The sequence below is a fragment of the Mirounga leonina genome, unplaced genomic scaffold, assembly GCF_011800145.1.
Source record: "Mirounga leonina isolate KUSES-001 unplaced genomic scaffold, KU_Mleo_1.0 Mir_224, whole genome shotgun sequence".
Taxonomy (NCBI): domain Eukaryota; kingdom Metazoa; phylum Chordata; class Mammalia; order Carnivora; family Phocidae; genus Mirounga; species Mirounga leonina.
The window spans coordinates 20164464-20182998 of record NW_023270615.1 but is presented as its reverse complement, the minus strand read 5'-3'; the positions used below and the strand labels follow the sequence as shown (position 1 = coordinate 20182998).

The 18535-nt window shown below is 55.3% G+C and overlaps 1 protein-coding gene across 1 annotated transcript in view; it reads left to right on the top strand.

Moving 5' to 3' along the window:
• The window catches only part of PHF2 (PHD finger protein 2), an 87288-nt gene that overhangs the window by 45903 nt on the left and 22850 nt on the right, over positions 1-18535 (top strand). Inside the window, exons 4-7 of the mRNA XM_035028981.1 lie at positions 3117-3231; positions 13189-13349; positions 14989-15130; positions 17534-17972. Coding sequence (XP_034884872.1) covers positions 3117-3231; positions 13189-13349; positions 14989-15130; positions 17534-17972 — 857 coding nt within the window. The remainder of the gene's footprint in view (positions 1-3116; positions 3232-13188; positions 13350-14988; positions 15131-17533; positions 17973-18535) is intronic.

The following is an 18535-nucleotide window of genomic DNA, read 5'->3' as shown; positions in this document are numbered from 1 at the left end:
GTGTGCACAAGTGTGAACACGTGCACGAGCATCTGTGTGTATGGACACGTGTGTGCCCGGGCGTGGACACGTGTGCATGAGTATGTGTGTGCACAGGTTGATGCTCGTGTGTGTGTGTGCATGTGCACATGTGCTTCATAAATCCTGTGAATTGGGCTTTCCCTGCTGTTACTGGAGGCTGCATGGCCGTTGTGCAGAGTGTGGGAACTAGCGTTTCCCGCCAGGGTGCGTGCCCAGTCATGTGTCGCTCTGCCCTTGAATTGGGTCTGTGTCGCTGGGACGCGCCGGTCAGTTTGCCGCTTCTTCTCCAGTCAGATGTTGCACGGTGAGGACCTTCATCCTGCCCACGTCCCCAGGGGACCCCCAGGCCCGTGGGCTGCTCTGGGGGCCCTGTGTGGGTCTGTGGTGGGCACGCTGAGGTGAGGACGGGGGCCCACGCGCTGGCCCGATTCACACAGAGTTGGGGCCTGAGGGTCCCCAGGGAACTTGGCGAGGAGTCCCCACCAACGGGAAGGCTCGCAGGCTTGGGCAGCCCTGAGAGCAGTTCTGGCCCGGCGTGCCTGCTTCGGGGGCTGCCTCCCTGACTGCCCACATCCCTCCTTCCCGAGGCCCTGTAGCCATGGTGCCCTGAGGGCCCCTGTCACCCAACGCCCCAGGCTCCTGCTGGGCCGAGGTCTCCAGGGTGCCTCGTCAGGGACACGCAGGCAAGAGGACACTCGCCTTGGGGCTCAGGGTGTCCTGGGCCCCAGGGAGGGAAGGAGCGCCCCAGCCAGGGCTGCACGGGGAGCCCCGGGACGCTCACCCTGCCTCCCTTGCGACTGTGTCGGGCTGTTGTCCCAGCCCTGAGCTTTAGCCGCAGAGTCCTTGAGCTGCTCCCGATGCCCCATCCCGAGTGAGGGCCCAGGAAGGCCAGCAGCCGTGGGCAGCGCTGCTTCCCAGGCCCAGCCCCTGGCGGGCACGTGGCTGTGCTCCTGCTTTCTCCCACTGCCCTTTACACTCGCGGCCCCGGCCCCTGGCCGCCCTCCAAGACTCAGTTTCCCCACATGACGTCCTGGGCCAGGGCCCTCCTGCTGGGCATCTGCATCCTCGCGGCCTCTGCGCACCTTCCATGGGGAGACCTTGGGAAGTGGGGTGAGGGGCAGATGCAGGGGCCGGCATTGGAGGCCCTTGGGGGGCCCAAGTGGGGTCCTCTGCTGCCCCCTAGACTGCACGGGGATGCCTCTCTCTCTGCTGGTCTCCCCTACCTGTGGTGTCACTCACGGCTACCAGCCTGTGGCCTGGGCTTCCCCTTCTCCTCCTTAAGGCCCTGGACGCGCTGGGCCCCTCATAAGTGGGGGCGCCCCAAGAGCCAGGCTCGCCTCCCACTGGGCGAAGGCAGGGAGGCCCCCCCTGGTGTGGGCAGCCGATTGCCGAGGCCCATGACGCTCCTCTGTGGCCGTGCACGGCTACCCTCCCTCCCCAGGCCCTTCAGGGGGAGCTCCTTGGAGACTCCAGAGCCCCGTGCGTGTGAGGCAGGCCGGGCTCACGTCTTGAGGCAGCTGCAGGCCCAGCAGAAGGGATGATGACGTGGAGACTGGTTTCAGAGTCAGGGGGACTGGGCCATCGTCAGGGTGGTGTCCCCGGGCCCTGCCTTGGCCTTGGGTGCCCCCACCCCCAGCCTGAGCCTGCTGGGCTCCTTGGGGAGCAGGGATGACTCCCAGGCCACCTGTGGCTTTGGCGACCCCCGTGTAGAGCTGGGCTGCTCAGCGGGACTGAGGGGCCAGTGCAGCACCCCGGAGACCCGCCATTCACCACCCGCCCCCCCCCGTGCCCTCTGGTGCCAGGCCGTGCCAGGCTCAGTGGGCTCGGGGGGGAGCCCGGAGGTCTGGAGCAGGACTGAGCCCTGTGAACAAGGGCCTGCAGCCCAAACAGCCTTGCCAAGAGGAGGGGCCGGGCTTGCACAGTGTGCCCCCCAAGAGCTCCTGGGGCAGGTTGGGTGCCACACATCGTTTGCCTCCTGTGGCTCACGAGGAGTCAGGAGGTCAGGACTAGCCCCTCTCTATTGAAGATGCAGCACAGAGATGCCCAGTAACTTGCCCAAGGCCACACAGTGACAAGGTGGGGGACAAGAAAGATTTGGGCAGGTACCCGGGCCCTTCTGATCTTCCTTCTGTGCCTGGTGCCACCAGAGGCCCCAGCTTGGAGGCCCCCCTTTGCAGGATCTTGACAGGTTTCGATAGCGTCCACTCAGACCTGGCCATGGCAGACCAAGCATGATCGAGATAGTGCGCCGTCGTTGGAGACAGTCTCGGGTCTGTGACGGGACGGGAGGTGGGGAGGGGTGGCAGCCTCCTCCCCGTCCTTGTCTGTGAAGGACAGGCATCGGAGGGCCGACGTCGGGCCATCCCTCACATCCGGTCTCCTCCAGCCTGTTCCAGACCCGCCCGGCAGCCTCCAGGGACAGGTCTCCGGGCCAGTGCTGTCCTCGCTGTCCTCACTCCGAGCCACCAGTGGTTGCCCTGAGCGGGGTGGGGGCCACAAGGAGATCACTTCCCTCCCTTCCTGGGCTTGCGTCCCATGGGGGGGGTTCGTGTATGTGTGGGTGTGCACACACGCGTGTGCTTGTGCATGTGTGTGCAAATATGTCACATCTGGTAGGCGCATGTGCACCCACTTTCGTGTAAAAAGTCCACCGTCGGGAGCCCAGTGTCCTGGGAGCACGCGTGAGGACAGGAGAGTCGGAGGGAGCAGGCAGGATGGTAGTTTGCAGGGGTGGACACACCGGGGAGCGTGAGGTGCGCATGGTAGGGGTGAGGAGGGCAGAAGCTACAGTGGGAAGCGCCAGCCTGCCTGTGCCCCAGCTGTGGGCTGTTGGGGCAGCAGAGGTCCCAGCAGACTGGGTGCCAGTGGAAAGGCCGCTAGGCACCCTAGCTTCTGGGTGTGGTCACTGAGCCAGAGGCTTGGCAGGTGCAGGGTGGGGGTGGGTGGGGAGGTCACGGGGTTAGGGAGGCGGGTGGGCCGGGCCCCCAGGGGACCTCGAGGGCTTTGCCTCCAGGGAGGCTTGAGTCAGCAAGGAGTTGATGGCTCCTTGGCTGCCCTCCCAGCTGGGTCCCTGAGCTGCCCCTGTCTCCCCACAGTGAAGAAGAAGAGGGCCTGGCACAAACATGGCCCAGGGCAGACGCCCGACGTGAAGCCCGTGCAGAATGGCAGCCAGCTCTTCATCAAGGAGCTGCGGAGTCGGACCTTCCCCAGGTGGGCGGCAGCGGCCTCATCCTCCTGGGGCTCAGGGGCATGGCCTTCCCGCCAGGGGAGTGGTGCACCCCCCGAAACCCTAGGCACCTCTGGCTCTGCGGCCGGCCTCTCCCTTCTTAGCACTTGCAGACACAGCTGTTGGGGACCCTCTTCCTCTGGGCACGTCTAGGTCCCCCACCTGGGGTCGCCCTTTGCACGGAGCCTTCCTGAGGGACAGGCTGCTGTCCTCAGGTTATGTCCAGTCGAGCAGCGGGGCCTGGGGTCCTGCTTAAGACCACCCTCCAGACACGGCAGCCCCGAGCCCCCATGGGCCCGGCCTTTCCTCTGTGCCCCTGGGCCTGGCACGCTGTCCCCGGGTCCCCATCTCAGGGCGCTCCCCACTCCCACCTGTGTCCTGTGTGAGGGCAGAGGGCTGAGGGCAGGGGCAGGGGCAGGGTCTGTGGGGAACCGCTGCTGAGAAGTAGCACCTGGCACGAGGACCTGTGTTCTTAAAGCTGCTCTGGGCCACGTCGGCCCCTCATGCCTGGAAGACTTTTTTGTTTGTCTGACGTCTTTGTTTGCCCTCGACTTTTGAAGAGTAATTCACTGGACACAGAATCCTGCGTGGTGGGGTTTTTCCTTTTAACAGTTCAAATATTTCGCTCCACTGTCTTCTTGCATGCATGATTTCTGATGAGAAATCCAGTGTGACTCTTACCTGTGACCCTGCGTGGAGAAGGTCCTTCCCTCCTCTGGCTTCTTTCTTTCCCCCACTTTCCCTGAGATATAACTCACATACCATACAGTCCACCCGTTTGAAGGGTACGATTCGGTGGTCTTTAGTATATTCACAGATGTGGGCACCACCAACAGCCAATTTTAGAACGTTTTCATCACCCCAAAATTTTTACTTAATATTCTGTTGTGTGGATGGACCACATTTTTTTTATCCATTCATCAGCAGACACATTTGGGTTATTTCTGATTTTTGGCTACTGGGAATATTTCCGCTGTAAACATTCTTGTACAAGATCTTGTTGGACATATGTTTTCATGTTTTTAGGAGTAGCTCTGTATTCAGTTGTCTGAGGAACTGCCAGACCGTTTTCCAAAGTGGTTACACCGCTTTCTGATCCCACCAGCAGAGCGTGAGGGTTCCAGTTTCTCATCGCCCTTACCGGCACTTGTAATAAACTGGCGCTTTGATTCTAACCATCCTTGTAGGTGTGAGGTGTTCCCTCACTCTGGTTTGATCCGCATTTCCCTAATGATGAGTGATGTTGAGCATCTTTTCATGTGCGTGCTGGTCGTTCGTATGTCTTCCTTGGAGAAATGTCAGTTCAGACCCTTTGCCTATTTTTAATTTTTTGTGTCTTTTTATTATTTAGTCATAAGAATTCTTTCCATATTTTAGAAGTCTCTCTTTTTTTTTTTTAAAGATTTTATTTATTTATTTGAGAGAGAGAGAATGAGAGAAAGCACATGAGAGGGGGGAGGGTCAGAGGGAGAAGCAGACTCCCTGCTGAGCAGGGAGCCGGATGCGGGACTCGATCCCGGGACTCCAGGATCATGACCTGAGCCGAAGGCAGTCGCTTAACCAACTGAGCCACCCAGGCGCCCCTTTTAGAAGTCTCTTAACAGACATATGATTTGTGAATACTTTACCCTGTTTTGTAGACTTTTCACTTTCTCGGTTGTGTTCTTTGAAGCGCAAATGTTCGCCATTTTGATGGAGTCCAGTTTATCCATTTTTTATTTTGTTATTTGTGTTTTTGTTGTCATAGCTGAGGATCTTTTGCCAAGTCTAAACCCAACATCATGAAGATTTATCCCTATGTTTTCTTCTAAGAGTTTTATAGTTTTTAGGTCTTACAGTTTGGTCTTTGATACATTTTGAGTTAATTTCTTCAAGTGTGAGGTAAGGAGCTAAATTTTTTTGAGTTAATTTCTTTGTATAGTGTGAGGTAAGGATCTTTTTTTTTTTTTTTTTTTGCATGTGGCTCTCCATTTGTCCCTGCACCATTTGTAAAAAGATAGTTCTTGGGGCGCCTGGGTGGCTCAGTCGGTTAAGCATCTGCCTTTGGCTCAGGTCATGATCCCAGATTCTGGAATTGAGCCCTGCATTGGGCTCCTGCTGAGTGGAGAGCTTGCCTCTCCCTCTCCCACTCCCCCTGCTTGTGTTCCCTCCCTCGCTGTGTCTCTCTCTGTCAAATAAATAAATAAAATCTTAAAAAAAAAAAAAGTTCTTTTTCTATTAAATTGCCTTGGCCCTTAGCTATAAGTGTATGCATTTATTTCTGGACACTCAGTTCTGCACCACTAATCTCTGTTTACCCTTAGGCCAGTCTCACACTGTCTGGATTACTGTACTTTGCAGTATGTTTTGAAATGAAGAAGTGTTGAGTCCTCCAACTTTGTTTTTCTTTTTAAAGATCATTTTGGCATTCTGGGTCTGTTGCAATTCCATACAAATTTTAGATTCAGCTTGTTGAGTCTGCAGAGAAGTCAGCTGATAAGGATTATGGTGAATCGGTAGAGCAGGAGAGTCAGAGTATTACCATCTGAAAAATGCTCAGTCTTCTAACCCATGGACATGGATATTTTGCCATTTATTGAGATCTTTTAAATTTCCATCAACAGTGTTTTATAGTTTTCAGAGTATAAGTTTTGTACTTCTTTTGTTAAATTTATTCCTAAATTTATTCTTCTTGATGTGTTTTAAATGAAACTGTTTTCTTATTTCATTGCTACTGTACTGAAATACAGTATATTTTTGAATATTATCTTGTATCCTGCAAATTTGATGAGCTAGTTTATTAGTTCTAATAGCTTTGTAGTAATTCCTTACATCTTTCTATATACAGGATCATGTCATCTGCAAATAGGTCATGTTCTTTCTTCCCTTCCAATCTGTGTTACTTTTTTTTCTTACGTAATTGCTCTGGCTAGGACTTCTAGTCGACTGTTGAGTAGAAGAGGCTGGGCAGGGGGTGACCAGGGCCCCACTGTTCTCAGGGTGCCACATTCAGGGTACGGGTTCAGTACCTGTGGGCCAGGTGGAAGAAGGGAGCCCCCATGTCTTGGCTGCCCTCACCCAACACTTAGAATCAGCCATAGACAGCTGGGACTGGATGAGAAAGGCTGCCGTCCTGTTCCTCCAGGAGGAAATCCCTCTGCCTGGAAGCTGGGGAGCCCTCCCAGGCAGCATTCCTGTGTCCTTGGCTGCAGCCTTCCAGAGGGGAGTCTCCTCACCAAGCCAGGGAGGTGAAGAGAGGAGTGGTCACACACTCTTGCCTTTCCTACCAAGTTTTTGTAGATTTTCTCTACTAGATGTTTCTTCATTTGCTGTTTGCTCTTAGAATCATTTCCAGAGGTTTTGAATGTTTTTCAAAAATAATTTTTACCAGTTTCGCCGGGGTGTGGGTCAGTGGAGCTCTTCACGCTGTTATGGCAGAAGTAGATCTTGCTCATGTGGCCTTTTTCAAGATACTGTCTTTCATTTTTTGCAGTTTGATTATGACATGCCTATGAACAGTTTGGGGTCTTATCCTGCTTGGTGTTGTTTGAGTTTTCTGGATCTGTGGTTCCACGTCTGCCATTATTTTTAGACAATTCTCAGTCATTATTGCTTCAAACATTTCTTCTCCTCTCTCTCTTTCTTTTCTTTCTGGGATTCCCAACATTCATATGTTACTCTTTCTGCAGTTGTTCTCCACTTCTTGGATATCCTATTCCCTGCTTTTTTCATTCTTTTTTTCTCTTTGTGTTTCAGGTTGGGTGGATTTTATTGACTTAACTTCTAGCTCACTGATTCTTTTCTTAGCCATGTCCATCAAAGGCCTTCTTCATTTCTGTTACAGTTTTCAATTATTTTTATCATTTACTTTTGGTTCTTAGAGCGTCCACTTCTCTACTTACATTTCCCTTCCATTCTTGCATGTTGTCCACTTTTTCCACTAGCACTCCTAACATATTAATCATAATTTTTTAAAAAGATTTTATTTATTTATTTGACAGACACAGTGAGAGAGGGAACACAAGCAGGGGGAATGGGAGAGGGAGAAGCAGGCTTCCCGCCGAGCAGGGAGCCTGATGCAGAGCTTGGTCTGACCTGAGCCGAAGGCAGACGCTTAAATACTGAGCCACCCAGGCGCCCCTTAATCATAATTTTTTAAAAGTTTTATTTTATTTTATTTTTTAAAGATTTTGTTTATTTGAGAGACAGAGAGAGCGCACACATGCGTGAGCGGTGGGGAGGGGCAGAAGAGGGAGAAGCAGGCTCCTCACTGAGCAGGGAGACTGACATGGGGCTCGATCCCAGGACCCTGGGATCATGACCTGAGCTGAAGGCAGATGCCCAACCAACTGAGCCACCCAGGTGCCCCAGTTTTAAAAAATTTCCTGTCTGATAATTCCAAATTCTGTGCTATATCTGAGCTGTGTTCTGATATTTTTAAACTTTTTATTTATTTTTTAATTGTAGTATAATTAACATATAGTGTAATATTATGTTAGTTTCAGGTGTACAAGATAGTGATTCAACAATTTTTTTAGAAGATTTTATTTATTTGAGAGAGTGAGTGAGCACATGGGCAGGGGGAGGGGCAGAGGGGGAGGCAGAGGGAGAGAGAGAGAATTTCAAGCAGACTCTGTGCTGAGCCCAGAGCTGGACTTGGGGCTTGATCTCATGACCCAGAGATCATGACCTGAGCCAAAACGAAGAGTTGGATGCTTAGCGGACTGAGGCACCCAGGCACCCCGTGATTCAACAATTCTATACATCACTTCAGTGCTCATCAGGATGAGTGTACTCTTGAGCCCCCTCCCCTATTTCCCCCATCCCCCCACTCACCTCCCCTCTTGTGACCATCAGTGTGTTCTCTGTAGTGAAGAGTCTGTTTCTTGATTTGCCTCGCATCTTTTTCCTCCCTATGTTCATTTGTTTTTTTTAAATTCCACATATGAGTGAAATCATATGGTAGTTGTCTTTCTTTGACTTATTTCACTTAGCATAATGCTCTCTAGCTCCATCTATGTCGTTGCAAATGGCAAGATTTCATTTTTTTTTTTAAGATTTTATTTATTTGACAGAGAGACAGCGAGAGAGAGAACACAGCAGAGGGAGTGGGAGAGGGAGAAGCAGGCTTCCCGTGGAGCAGGGAGCTCAATGCAGGGCTCGATCCCAGGACCCTGGGAGCATGACCTGAGCCGATGGCAGACGCTTAACAACTGAGCCACTTGGGTGCCCAAGATTTCATTCTTTTTAATGGCTGAGTATATTCCATTGTGTATGTACACCACATCTTCTATATCCATTCATGTATGGATGGACACTTGGACTGCTTCCAACTCTGGGCTATTGTGAGTAATGTTGTTATAAACATAGGGGTGCATCTTTTTGAATTAGTGTTTTCATTGTCTTTTGGTGAATACCCAGTAGTGGGATTACTGGATCATATGGTATCTCTATTTCTTATTTTTTAAGGAACCCCCATACTGTTCTCCAGAGTGGCTGCACCAGTTTGCATTCCCACCAGCAGTGCACGAGGGTTCCCGTTTCTCCACATCCTCACCAACACCTGTTATTTCTTGTCTTTTTTATTTTAGCCATTCTGACAGGTGCGGGGTGATTTGCTTTGTTTCTTTATACTATGGATTTCTTGCCTTTTAGCGTGCCTTGTGATTTTTTTGTTGAAAGCTGGACGTGATGTATCAAGTCAAATGAACTGAGGTACTTATGCACTTAGAGTGAGGTTTCATGTTGACCTGACTAGGGACTAGGCTGTGTCCACTGTGGCTGTAGGTGCCAGACACATCACTTTCCCGTAGTTACCTTGTTTTTCCCTCCTCCCTGCTTTCTTTGGGCTTCCCTAACAACAACTTTTTTTTTTTTTAAGATTTTATTTATTTATTTGACAGAGAGATAGAGAGAGAACACAGGTAGGCAGAGGGAGAGGGAGAGGGAGAAGCAGGCTCTCCGCTGAGCAGGGAGCCTGATGTGGGGCTCGATCCCAGGACCCTGAGATCATGACCTGAGCCGAAGGCAGCAGCTTAACCGACTGAGCCACCCAGGCGCCCCTTAACAACAGCTTCTTAAATGGAATCTGTCTTGCAGCTCTCTGAATTATGCTCAACTGTTATCTGTTATATGGTTTGGGGAGGGGAAGTGTTCTATAATTGAATAGTAAACCTCAGTGCTTCAGTGGGCCTGAGGCTCTGGGCTGTTATCTTTGGAAGCATTTCTTGGCCTTTGCTTTTTCTCTACTTTCCTGAGACAGGAAGCCAGTGGGGGCTGGAGGTGGCCACTGGCCCTTCCCCCTGTCAGATGAGGGCCTGGTTAAGTCAGTTCTCTTGGAAGGTAGACTTTTGTTATGGAGGAGAAACATAGTCGCTTCCCCCCAACCCTACCTGAAGTAGGAGCACATCTTCACCAGGACATCCTGAGGTAAAACCCATGAAAGTCTGGGTCTCCTCTGAGACGGAGCCCCCATGAGTTCTTACCTCTGAAGCTAGTTCGCACTCAACCTGTGCACTTTGTAAAAAATTACCATTTAAGTATTCCTCCCACTGACCACCTCCAGCAGCTTCTGCCTCAGGTAAGGTTATCTTGGTTATGATTTTCTATATTTGCCTGTCGCCCCAGATTTAGGGGGTGGCTGTTTGCCCTATAACCCTAATTCTCTGTGAGTCTAAGAAAATTTGTTGATTTTCAGTTTGTTCAGCCTTTTTTCTTGTGAGGACAGGAGTGACCATTTCCAAGCTCTTTACGTGTTGAAGTCGAAACCAGAAGTCAACTCTAAGTTACTGTAACCCTGTCCAATTAATTGGTTATCTTTTTATTGTTGAGTTGTAACAGTTCTTTACATATTCTGGATACTTGTCACTTATCAGATACTTTCTCCCATTCTGTGGGTTGCCTTTCCACTTTCTTGATGGTGTCCCTTGAAACCAAATGTTTATAATTTTGATGGGGTCTAATTTATTTTGTTGTTGTTGCTTATGGTTTTGGCTTCTGAGAAACCATTGCCAAATTCAAGGTCATGAAGATTTATGCTTGTGTTTTCTTCTGAACGTCTTTATGGTTCTAGCTTTTATGTTTAGGTCTTCAACTCATTTTGAGTTCATTTGTGTATGTGATGTGAGGTAGGGCTCCCGCTTCATTCTTTTGCATGTGGACATCCAGTTCTCCCATGTGCCATTTGTTGAAATGACTATTTTTTCTCCATTGAGTTGTCTTGGCACTCTTGATGCGAAGCAGTTGACTGTAGATGTTTGGGTTTATTTCTGGACGCTTGCTTCTGCCCCACTGATCCGTGTGTCTCTTCTCTCTTCTCATGCCAGCACCACACAGTCTTGATTACTGTAGCTTTGGAGTGAATTTTGAAATTGGTAAGTGTCCTCAACTTTGTTCTTCTCTTAAAAAGATTGTTTTGGTCATCTGGGTGCCTTGCGCTTCCATTCAGCACTCCCAGTTCAGCTTGTCAGTCTCTGCAGAGAAGTCTGCGGGTATTTTGATCAGGATTGTGTGAAATCCACAGCACAATTTTTCATTATTTCTCAAGTCCCATTTCTTTCTTCTAGATTCGATTTCCCTCTTGTTGAATTACTATCCTTTAGTGGTTCGGTAAAGGCCTATAGAAATAGTCTCTGTTTTTGAAAATGTTTTCATTTCATTCTTACTCTTGAATGATTCTAATTTCTCTAAAATGGATCTAAAATTCGAGAGTAAAAGTTATTTTCCTTGAATTCTTTGAGGATAGTATTCTATTGTCATTTGGCATCTCTCGTTGCTCATGAGATGTCTATTGTCAGTCTAGTGGCTGGTGTTTTGGTTGGTTTGGCTTGACAAAAAATCTGTTTTTTTCTCTGAAAACGTTAAGATTGTCCCCTTGTCCTTGATGTACCACAGATATGCTACAATGCTCCCAGATGTGCATTTGGTTTTTATTAATTCTACTCAGGACTCAGTCAGTTCTTTTAATTTGAGGAATCATATCTTACCTCAGTTCTGAAAAATGTTCTATTTTCATTTTAATGGCACTTCTTCCCCATTCTCTATATTATTTTTCAAATATTTCATCAAATTCACCATTATTTTCAGGCAGCTACCACTGAATGCATCGTTGAGTTTTTAAAATTTTTCAGAAATGATGTTTTTCATGTCTAGAATTTCTGTTCATGCCTCGTCCATGCTGCCCGCGCTGTTTTCCTCCCTCCCTGCCCTCTGCCCCATCCTCCCCGTTACCTCGTGAATGTGTTCAGTGTGTTTGTCTGAAACTCCCTTTCCCAGTTGTTCATTGTCCTCAGTGCTGGGACCTGCGCTCTGGCAGGTGGGTCTGCCGGTGGTCCGCCTGTGCCCGTCAGGCGGGGCCTTCAGAGCGCGTGGTTTCCCACGGCAGCCAACCCCCGCAGGACCGTTCTGTGTTTGCCTTTGCTGGGTCCTTACCTGATGCGTGGGGCTGTGTGAGGCCAGGGGATTCGGGTTTGTCCGGCGCCTCCCACAGCTGACCCTGGCCCCATGGCCCTGTGGCTGCCCCAGCCGCTGCTCACCGCACTCCTCCTCCTGGCTCACGTGCCGCTTATGCCTGGTCTGCGCCCAATGCTCTGTCACCCCGCGCTCCAGCCCCAGGGGGTCGCCTCGATCCTCGCCTTCCCTGGCCTCTTGGCGGACCGTGGCTCTGCAGCCCCTTCTCCTTGGAGCTGTGACACCTCCGTCTGCCTGGCCTCCTCTCCTGCTGACCGCTCTCCCTGGGAGTTTGGTCCCTGCTGTCTCTCTGCCCTCAGAGTTCACGTCCGCCCCCCTGGCCTCCCGGACTGCCCCGTGCTCAGCCTCCTTCTGCAGCCTCTGGTCCTCTGAGCTCCAGACCTGTCTGTCCCACCGGTGCCTCTCTTGGCAAGTCTGACACTTGCCTCAGCCCACGTCCATGCAGCTCAGCTCTGGGCTGCCCCCTGCACACGCCTGCTTTCCTCCAGCCCTCAGACCATGGCCCCGGCCCCTGGGTCACGCGGCCACCCCCGTTCTTCACACTCGCCCTCACTGCCGCCCCCTGGCCCGGGCAGCACGTGCCGAGCCTCCTCCTCCACAGTCGTGGTGCCCCCCCTGCTCCTGCTGCAGGCCCCTGTCCGTCCGCACAGCAACCGGACTGACCTCCAGCTGTGGTCGCCCTGTGCATGCTGTCCCGTGGCTCCCCGTGCTCTTGGCTTGAGGCAGAAGCCCTCTAGCAGGCAGACAGGCCCCCAGCCGCCTGGCATCTCGCCCCTGCTCACCCTGGCCACATTCTCCCCACTCCAGGGCCTGTGCCTCTCCCTGCTGCCCCTGCAGGCCTGGACGGGCTGCTCTGACGCGGACTCCTGCCACCACCCCCCAGCCCCAGCTCTGCTCTCAGCTGTGGGCTTACAGCCTTGCCTGCCCCTCTGATGACAGTCTGTCTCCAGTGTCACCACCGGTGCTGTTCCAGCTGGGTCCCCAAGGACCCTGGCCCCCCCGGCAGGGCCCAGCCCACAGCTGCCCCTGGGGCCTGTGCTCAGCTTGTCTCGGGGGTGGGTTCTCCCTGAAGAGGGGTTTGTCTCCCTCTGCCGTGTCCTCAGGCCCGACCCCAGCCCAATGCAGGGTGTGATATCGAGCACTAGGGAGGAGTCCCGTGGAGTGGAGGGTGGGCAGGTAGAGCAGGGGAGGAGGGGGAGAGAGCTTGCTCACACTTGTGCCTTTCTCTGCCATGGTGGGAGGGCTGGTTTCGGGGTGTCCCCATCCTGGGCCTCCTGGACCTTGAGGTCCCTGTCTGTGCCCTGTGGCTGCCCCGGGAGCCCCGGGCATGTGGGGGGCGGGGCGTGGGCAAGCCCTCCTCCCAGGATGTGGGAGGCGTGTGGCAGGAGCTGGGGCTGCGTGTCCCTGGTCCCGAGGCCATAGCCAGGCCTATTCCAGAGCTACAGGGTGGGGGCGCTGGCCGGCATGACCCCCCACCCCCACTTTTTCCACAGCGCGGAAGACGTGGTGGTCCGCGTGCCGGGCAGCCAGCTCACGCTGGGCTACATGGAGGAGCACGGCTTCGCTGAGCCCATTCTCGTCCCCAAGAAAGATGGGCTGGGCCTGGCGGTCCCGGCCCCCACCTTCTATGTCAGCGACGTCGAGAACTATGTGGGTGAGTGGCCTGCTCGCCGAAGGCCCGGCTGGTCTCCATACCACGTGCTCCCTTCAGGAATTAGACCCCCTGTCCCACTAAATGGCATGTGACCCTGGCCACCCCGCCTCAGTTATTCTGGCTGCAAAATGGGGGCTGTCTTGGGGACCCTTTCATTCTGCCGGCTGTGAGGGGCCCCTTCCTCTGAGGTTTGTGCTGTGTCCCCCTCGGCCCCTCCCGGGCCAGCCTGGGGCCCGGCCTCCCTTGTCTGCCCCGGGACCCTTCCTCTCTGGATCCCTCCAGTTCCAGCTGATGCTGTCCTGCCCAGCCTGCCTCGTGTCCACTGGCCGCTTCCAGCACTGTGGACGCCCTTGTCGGGGCAGCTCCGGGTGGAGGGCAGTGCCTGTGTGTGCTTGGGCATCGCCTGTGAGGCCGTCTCCCCCCAGCAGTGATGGCCCCAGCTCTGGGGCCCTCATGATGGCTGGGGCTCGGGGCGTTCATGGGGATGGGTGGGTGGCCAGTGCAGGAGGAGGGAAGACCCTGAGAATGCCCGGGGCCCCCGTGGCAGGGAGAGCGAAGCGACCAGCGTCTGGGCCAGGCCGCACCCCTGGACTGACAGCTGGACTCTAGGGCCTGCCTGCCAGGCACTGCCCACCTGGGAGCCAGTGTCTTCCTGCCGATGGCTCTGACAGACGACGTGAGAACACCATCAAGGCCGGGCCTGTGCTTGGCAGCTGATTATTCACACCAGAGCCCTGCCTCAGTTACCCCAGGGGCCCGGCACGTGCCTTCCGGGCGGGCCATGTGAATCACACACCGAATTTGGTGTTTAGGCCCGTCGGCCTCTCCTCTCTCCCGAGGTTGTTGGAGGACCGGGGTTGTTGGTCCTAGAACGTCCCACATGGGGTATGTGGCCCCCAGTGTGTCCCGTAACTTGCTCCTGTGTCCCCAGTGGTTCCCGCACCGCCTGGGCAGACGCTCAGATTTGCAGTCGGGTGGACAGCGGGACTCCTTCGGGGGTGCGGGTGGTGGCACTCCCATCTGAGGGCCCCGGAGCCTGGCCACCCGCCTCAGCGTCTCTGTGTCCACAGCTGGGGTCTGCACGGCCCCGGCGGACCGTCGGGAAGGACGAGGCCGTGAGTTCTGTGCGTCTTTCTCCCACTGCTACTTATGAGTCAGATGGGGCACGCTTGCCCTCGCCAGGTCCTTGGTTATCTGGAACCTCCTGTCACCAGCGATTCTTACCCTGATCTTTTCCTCATCAACTACAGAAAATGCAAGAAAAATGTTTTTCCTTTAACTTATCCATTTTCAGAATAAGCTGGTGCCTTAGAAATGTAGGAGTTTTTTGATTTTTAAAAATTTTAAAACATAAGCATGTCCCAAGCATCATTTGGGTTGTGCTTAGACTACCAACATATTTGTCATTTGCTTGTCTGAAGTTCAAGGGTGCCTGCGTCCTGTGTTTTCATTCGCCTTCATGGCCACCCTAGCTAACGCCCTAGCATGTCAGCGGCCTCCCGCGCCCCAGGACCCTCGCCATGGCCGAGGGAGCGGGCACGCACGGTGGACGTCAGAGCCCGAGCCTCCGGGTCCAGCCCTGCTTGGCGGCCTCCCTGGCACCTCCTGCCCCACTCACTGCCCCCTGCCCTGCCCGCAGGCCCAGAGCGGAGCGTGGACGTGACAGACGTCGCCAAGCAGAAGGACTGCAAGATGAAGCTGAAGGAGTTTGTGGATTACTACTACAGTACCAACCGCAAGCGGGTTCTCAACCTCACCAGCCTTGAGTTCTCCGACACCAGGTGAGCGCCCGCCAGCCCCGGGGCCGCCACCCGCCAGCTGCCTGCGAGCCGCCCGCGGTGTTAGCTTGCGGGTTCTCTTCTTACGCATTGAGACAAATTCAAGCAGAAGATAAGCAGCAAAACGCCGACTCCCCCTCCAGCCGGCCCCCATCCCACTCCCCAGAAAGAGCTCACACCCACGCACGGTGCACACGCTCCCACACGTCCCTCTACACGCACACATCCATACCTGCTGGCCCACGTGCCTGCACACATCCCAGGCGCACTCTCGAATTCACACCTTTAGCACCGCAGGGTCGTGCTGTGCGCCTGCTCTCCCCCCCGCCCTGCCCCTTCTCAGCCTGAGCTCCGTGTGCCAGGCCTGCCCAGCTTGCTGCTCTTCTCAGGGCGGAGGGGCCGGCAGATGCGCTGTGGATGATGCACCGTGGCTGTCTGGGGACCGCCTAAGTCCAGGCTTCTGTGTCGTCGGAGGCTGGCCCTGCCCCCAGCCCCTGTGCCCCTGCTCTCCCGGGACCACGGCCCCACCTTTCCTGCCCCTCTGTCAAATCCCTGCTGCTCTCCGGCTGGCCCCTCATGCACCGTAGGGCCTGAGTTGTTGACAATGGTCTAGTTTAAGCGTGGTTTCACTTTTGGAGGCTTTCCATCTTGCCTACTTCTGAAAAGCTCAGCACATAGCCAAATAGCTCGTGTGCAGAAGGGCGGGTAGGAAAAAGAGTTTCTGGAAGCCTCATGGAGACAGAGTACAGAGCTGTTCCAGGAGCCCCGACAGGATGTTGGACCTGGATGCTGGGTTCTGTGTGAGCTTCCTGACAGCAAAGACACAAAGGGAAATAGGATGGGTTACGGTATCGGGAGAAAGCCGCCTCCTGCGAGTTCACAAGAAGGACGTTCTCCCAGGCGGGTTGTGATGGCGTGTTGCTTTCGTACAGAGTGCACACTCGGGAATGTCGCCATCAGCTTGGTCTGCTGAGCAGCCTGGGGTCTTCACAGAGAGCTGCGGGGTGGCGGAGCTGGGGGGAGTGGGTGCTTTGGCTTAGGGTTTCCCCTTGGGCTTCTTGGGGCCCCCCCTTTGCTGGCAGAAAATGTGTGGTGCCTCTGGTGTCCTCAGGCCCGATCCGAGGAGCACGGGGGTCACGCACACTTCCCGCCAGGCCGTCGAGCAGCTGGGGCTCTGGTCTACACCGTCTGAGAGGCAGAGGGAGGCCTCCATGTAATCAGTGTGGTCTGTCCCCGGGGATGTTGGCTGGGGCTGCAAGGGCTGGGCCTGACCCCACAGGCCATCTGTGGGGGTCTCAGGATGTGTGGCCTCGGGGATCCTGCAGTGACTCACACATCCCCTGACCCCAGAGGCACCTGCTGTGACAGATGGAGAGTGATGTGCCTGCTGTCTGTTATGTGGACATACATGGTTACCTCTGCACATCACCCACGGTGGCCCCAGGTGTCTGGGGGCCTTGGGACACCACCCCTCCACCCTGGGAGAATGCAGGGAGCAGCTGGTCTTGGCGGTAGGAGAACGGGCTGGCTTTGCACCCGAGGAGCCATCAAGCAGGGAAAGAAGGGCATTTGTGGCCGTGTTGGGAAGCCCTGGTGTGTGGTTTGCAGAGGGCCCTGGGGCTGCAGGGCCAGGCCCCTCTCCTGTGGCCGTGGAGGGTCTGGGGCCACCAGGGGCCTGGGCTGGTCGAGAGGCCGCTGGGGAACAGGGAGGGACACCAGCTGGGGACATGCCGGAGAGTTGAAGGTCGCTGAGGTCGGGGTGGCAGGGCTGGGCGTGCGGGCCATGACGGTCTCGTCCTGAGGGCACGGACTTCGGTGCAGAGCCATGCGGCTCTGCCCCTCCTGCAGCAGCGAGGACGCCGGGCTGTCCCTGCGCATTGGTGATGCAGCCCCGTGCGTTTTAGTCAGGATGGTGACATTTCATCGGAAAGGCCACCTTTGCCTTTCCATGTCCACCTTGGAAAGGAGTCCACTGGCTTGACGGTGACCACCAGCCCCCGTGGTCCGCTCTGGAAAGCAGCTGCTTTTCTCCAAGCGATGCTTGGGAGCGCCTGGGCTGCGTGTGAGACGCGCCATTTGCCGCCTGCTGCACCGTGCCCGGCAGCACCCTCCTGGGCCAGCCCGGACAGTCCCTTCCAGCTCTGCAGGGAAGGGCTGTCCCTGGTTCCCCGTGAGAGACCGGTGTTCGATCCTGGCGTGGCGACGCCCAGCAGCTGGGCTCCTTCTGCCCCCGTGAACCTTAGTTTGCTTGTCTGTGGGATGGGGGTGGTGCCACATGGCCCCGGGGTGGACAGATAGGTGAGAGACGTGGCACGCGAGGAGGGACGCGATCTCAGAGCCCCTTCCCGGTCGGGTGGCCTGGCGGATGTCGGGCCACTGGTGCCCCTCCCCCTGCGTTTGCCCCAGGATGTCCAGTTTTGTGGAGCCGCCTGACATCGTCAAGAAGCTGTCGTGGGTGGAGAACTGCTGGCCCGATGACGCACTGCTGGCCAAGCCCAAGGTGACCAAGTACTGCCTTATCTGTGTGAAGGACAGCTACACCGACTTCCACATCGACTCGGGCGGCGCCTCTGCCTGGTATCACGTGCTCAAGGTAGGTACAGCTGCCTCCGTGCGTGAGCCCCGTGGGGCCGGTGCCCGGCTTCTCCAGGAGGGACGTGGTGTCCGGCCCTCGGGAGGCAGAGGGGTGGGGTGCATGTCGCATGTTCCTGAGGAGGGGGAGGCTCATGAAGCTGTTGGACGTGGCCCACTGGAGTGGAGCCCAGGGCTCAGCAGTGTGCATGCCCAGAGAGAGGAGTGTGGTGCTGGGAGGACTTCCTGGAAGAGGGCCATGCACAGGAGCAGGGGCAGGGCTGAGGGCTTCTGCCAGGGGGCAGGGAGGGGAGCCGGGGGAGAAGGGAGATGTGAAGACAGACAAACAAGGGGATCGTAAGGAGACTACCAGGGTCTCCCCACACCTGCCCGAGCCCAACATGGGGTGGGCAGCTCGGCTCATGATCCCCGCCCTGGAACCTACAGGGCAGGGCGGCCCAGGCCCAGGGCTCTCAGGAGCAGAGCTTTCCTGACAGCGGGTCCCAGCTTTGCTGCCCATAGCACACTTGTCCTGGTTCACAGACTACGAATCGCAAAGCCACATGGCCCCACCTTTCAGGGAAAGGACAGTGTTCATGCCAGGACTTCCAGTGTCCGTGGGGTGTGGCGGGCTCTGCCCCCCCACCCAGCGTGCCGGGTCGTGGCGGGCTCTGCCCCCCCCACAGCATGCCGGGTCGTGGCGGGCTCTGCCCCCCAGTGTGCTGGGTCGTGGCAGTCTCTGCCCGCACCCCCAGCGTGCCGGGTCGTGGCAGTCTCTGCCCCCCAGTGTGCAGGGTTGTGGTGGGCTCTGCCCCCCAGCGTGCCGGGTCGTGGCAG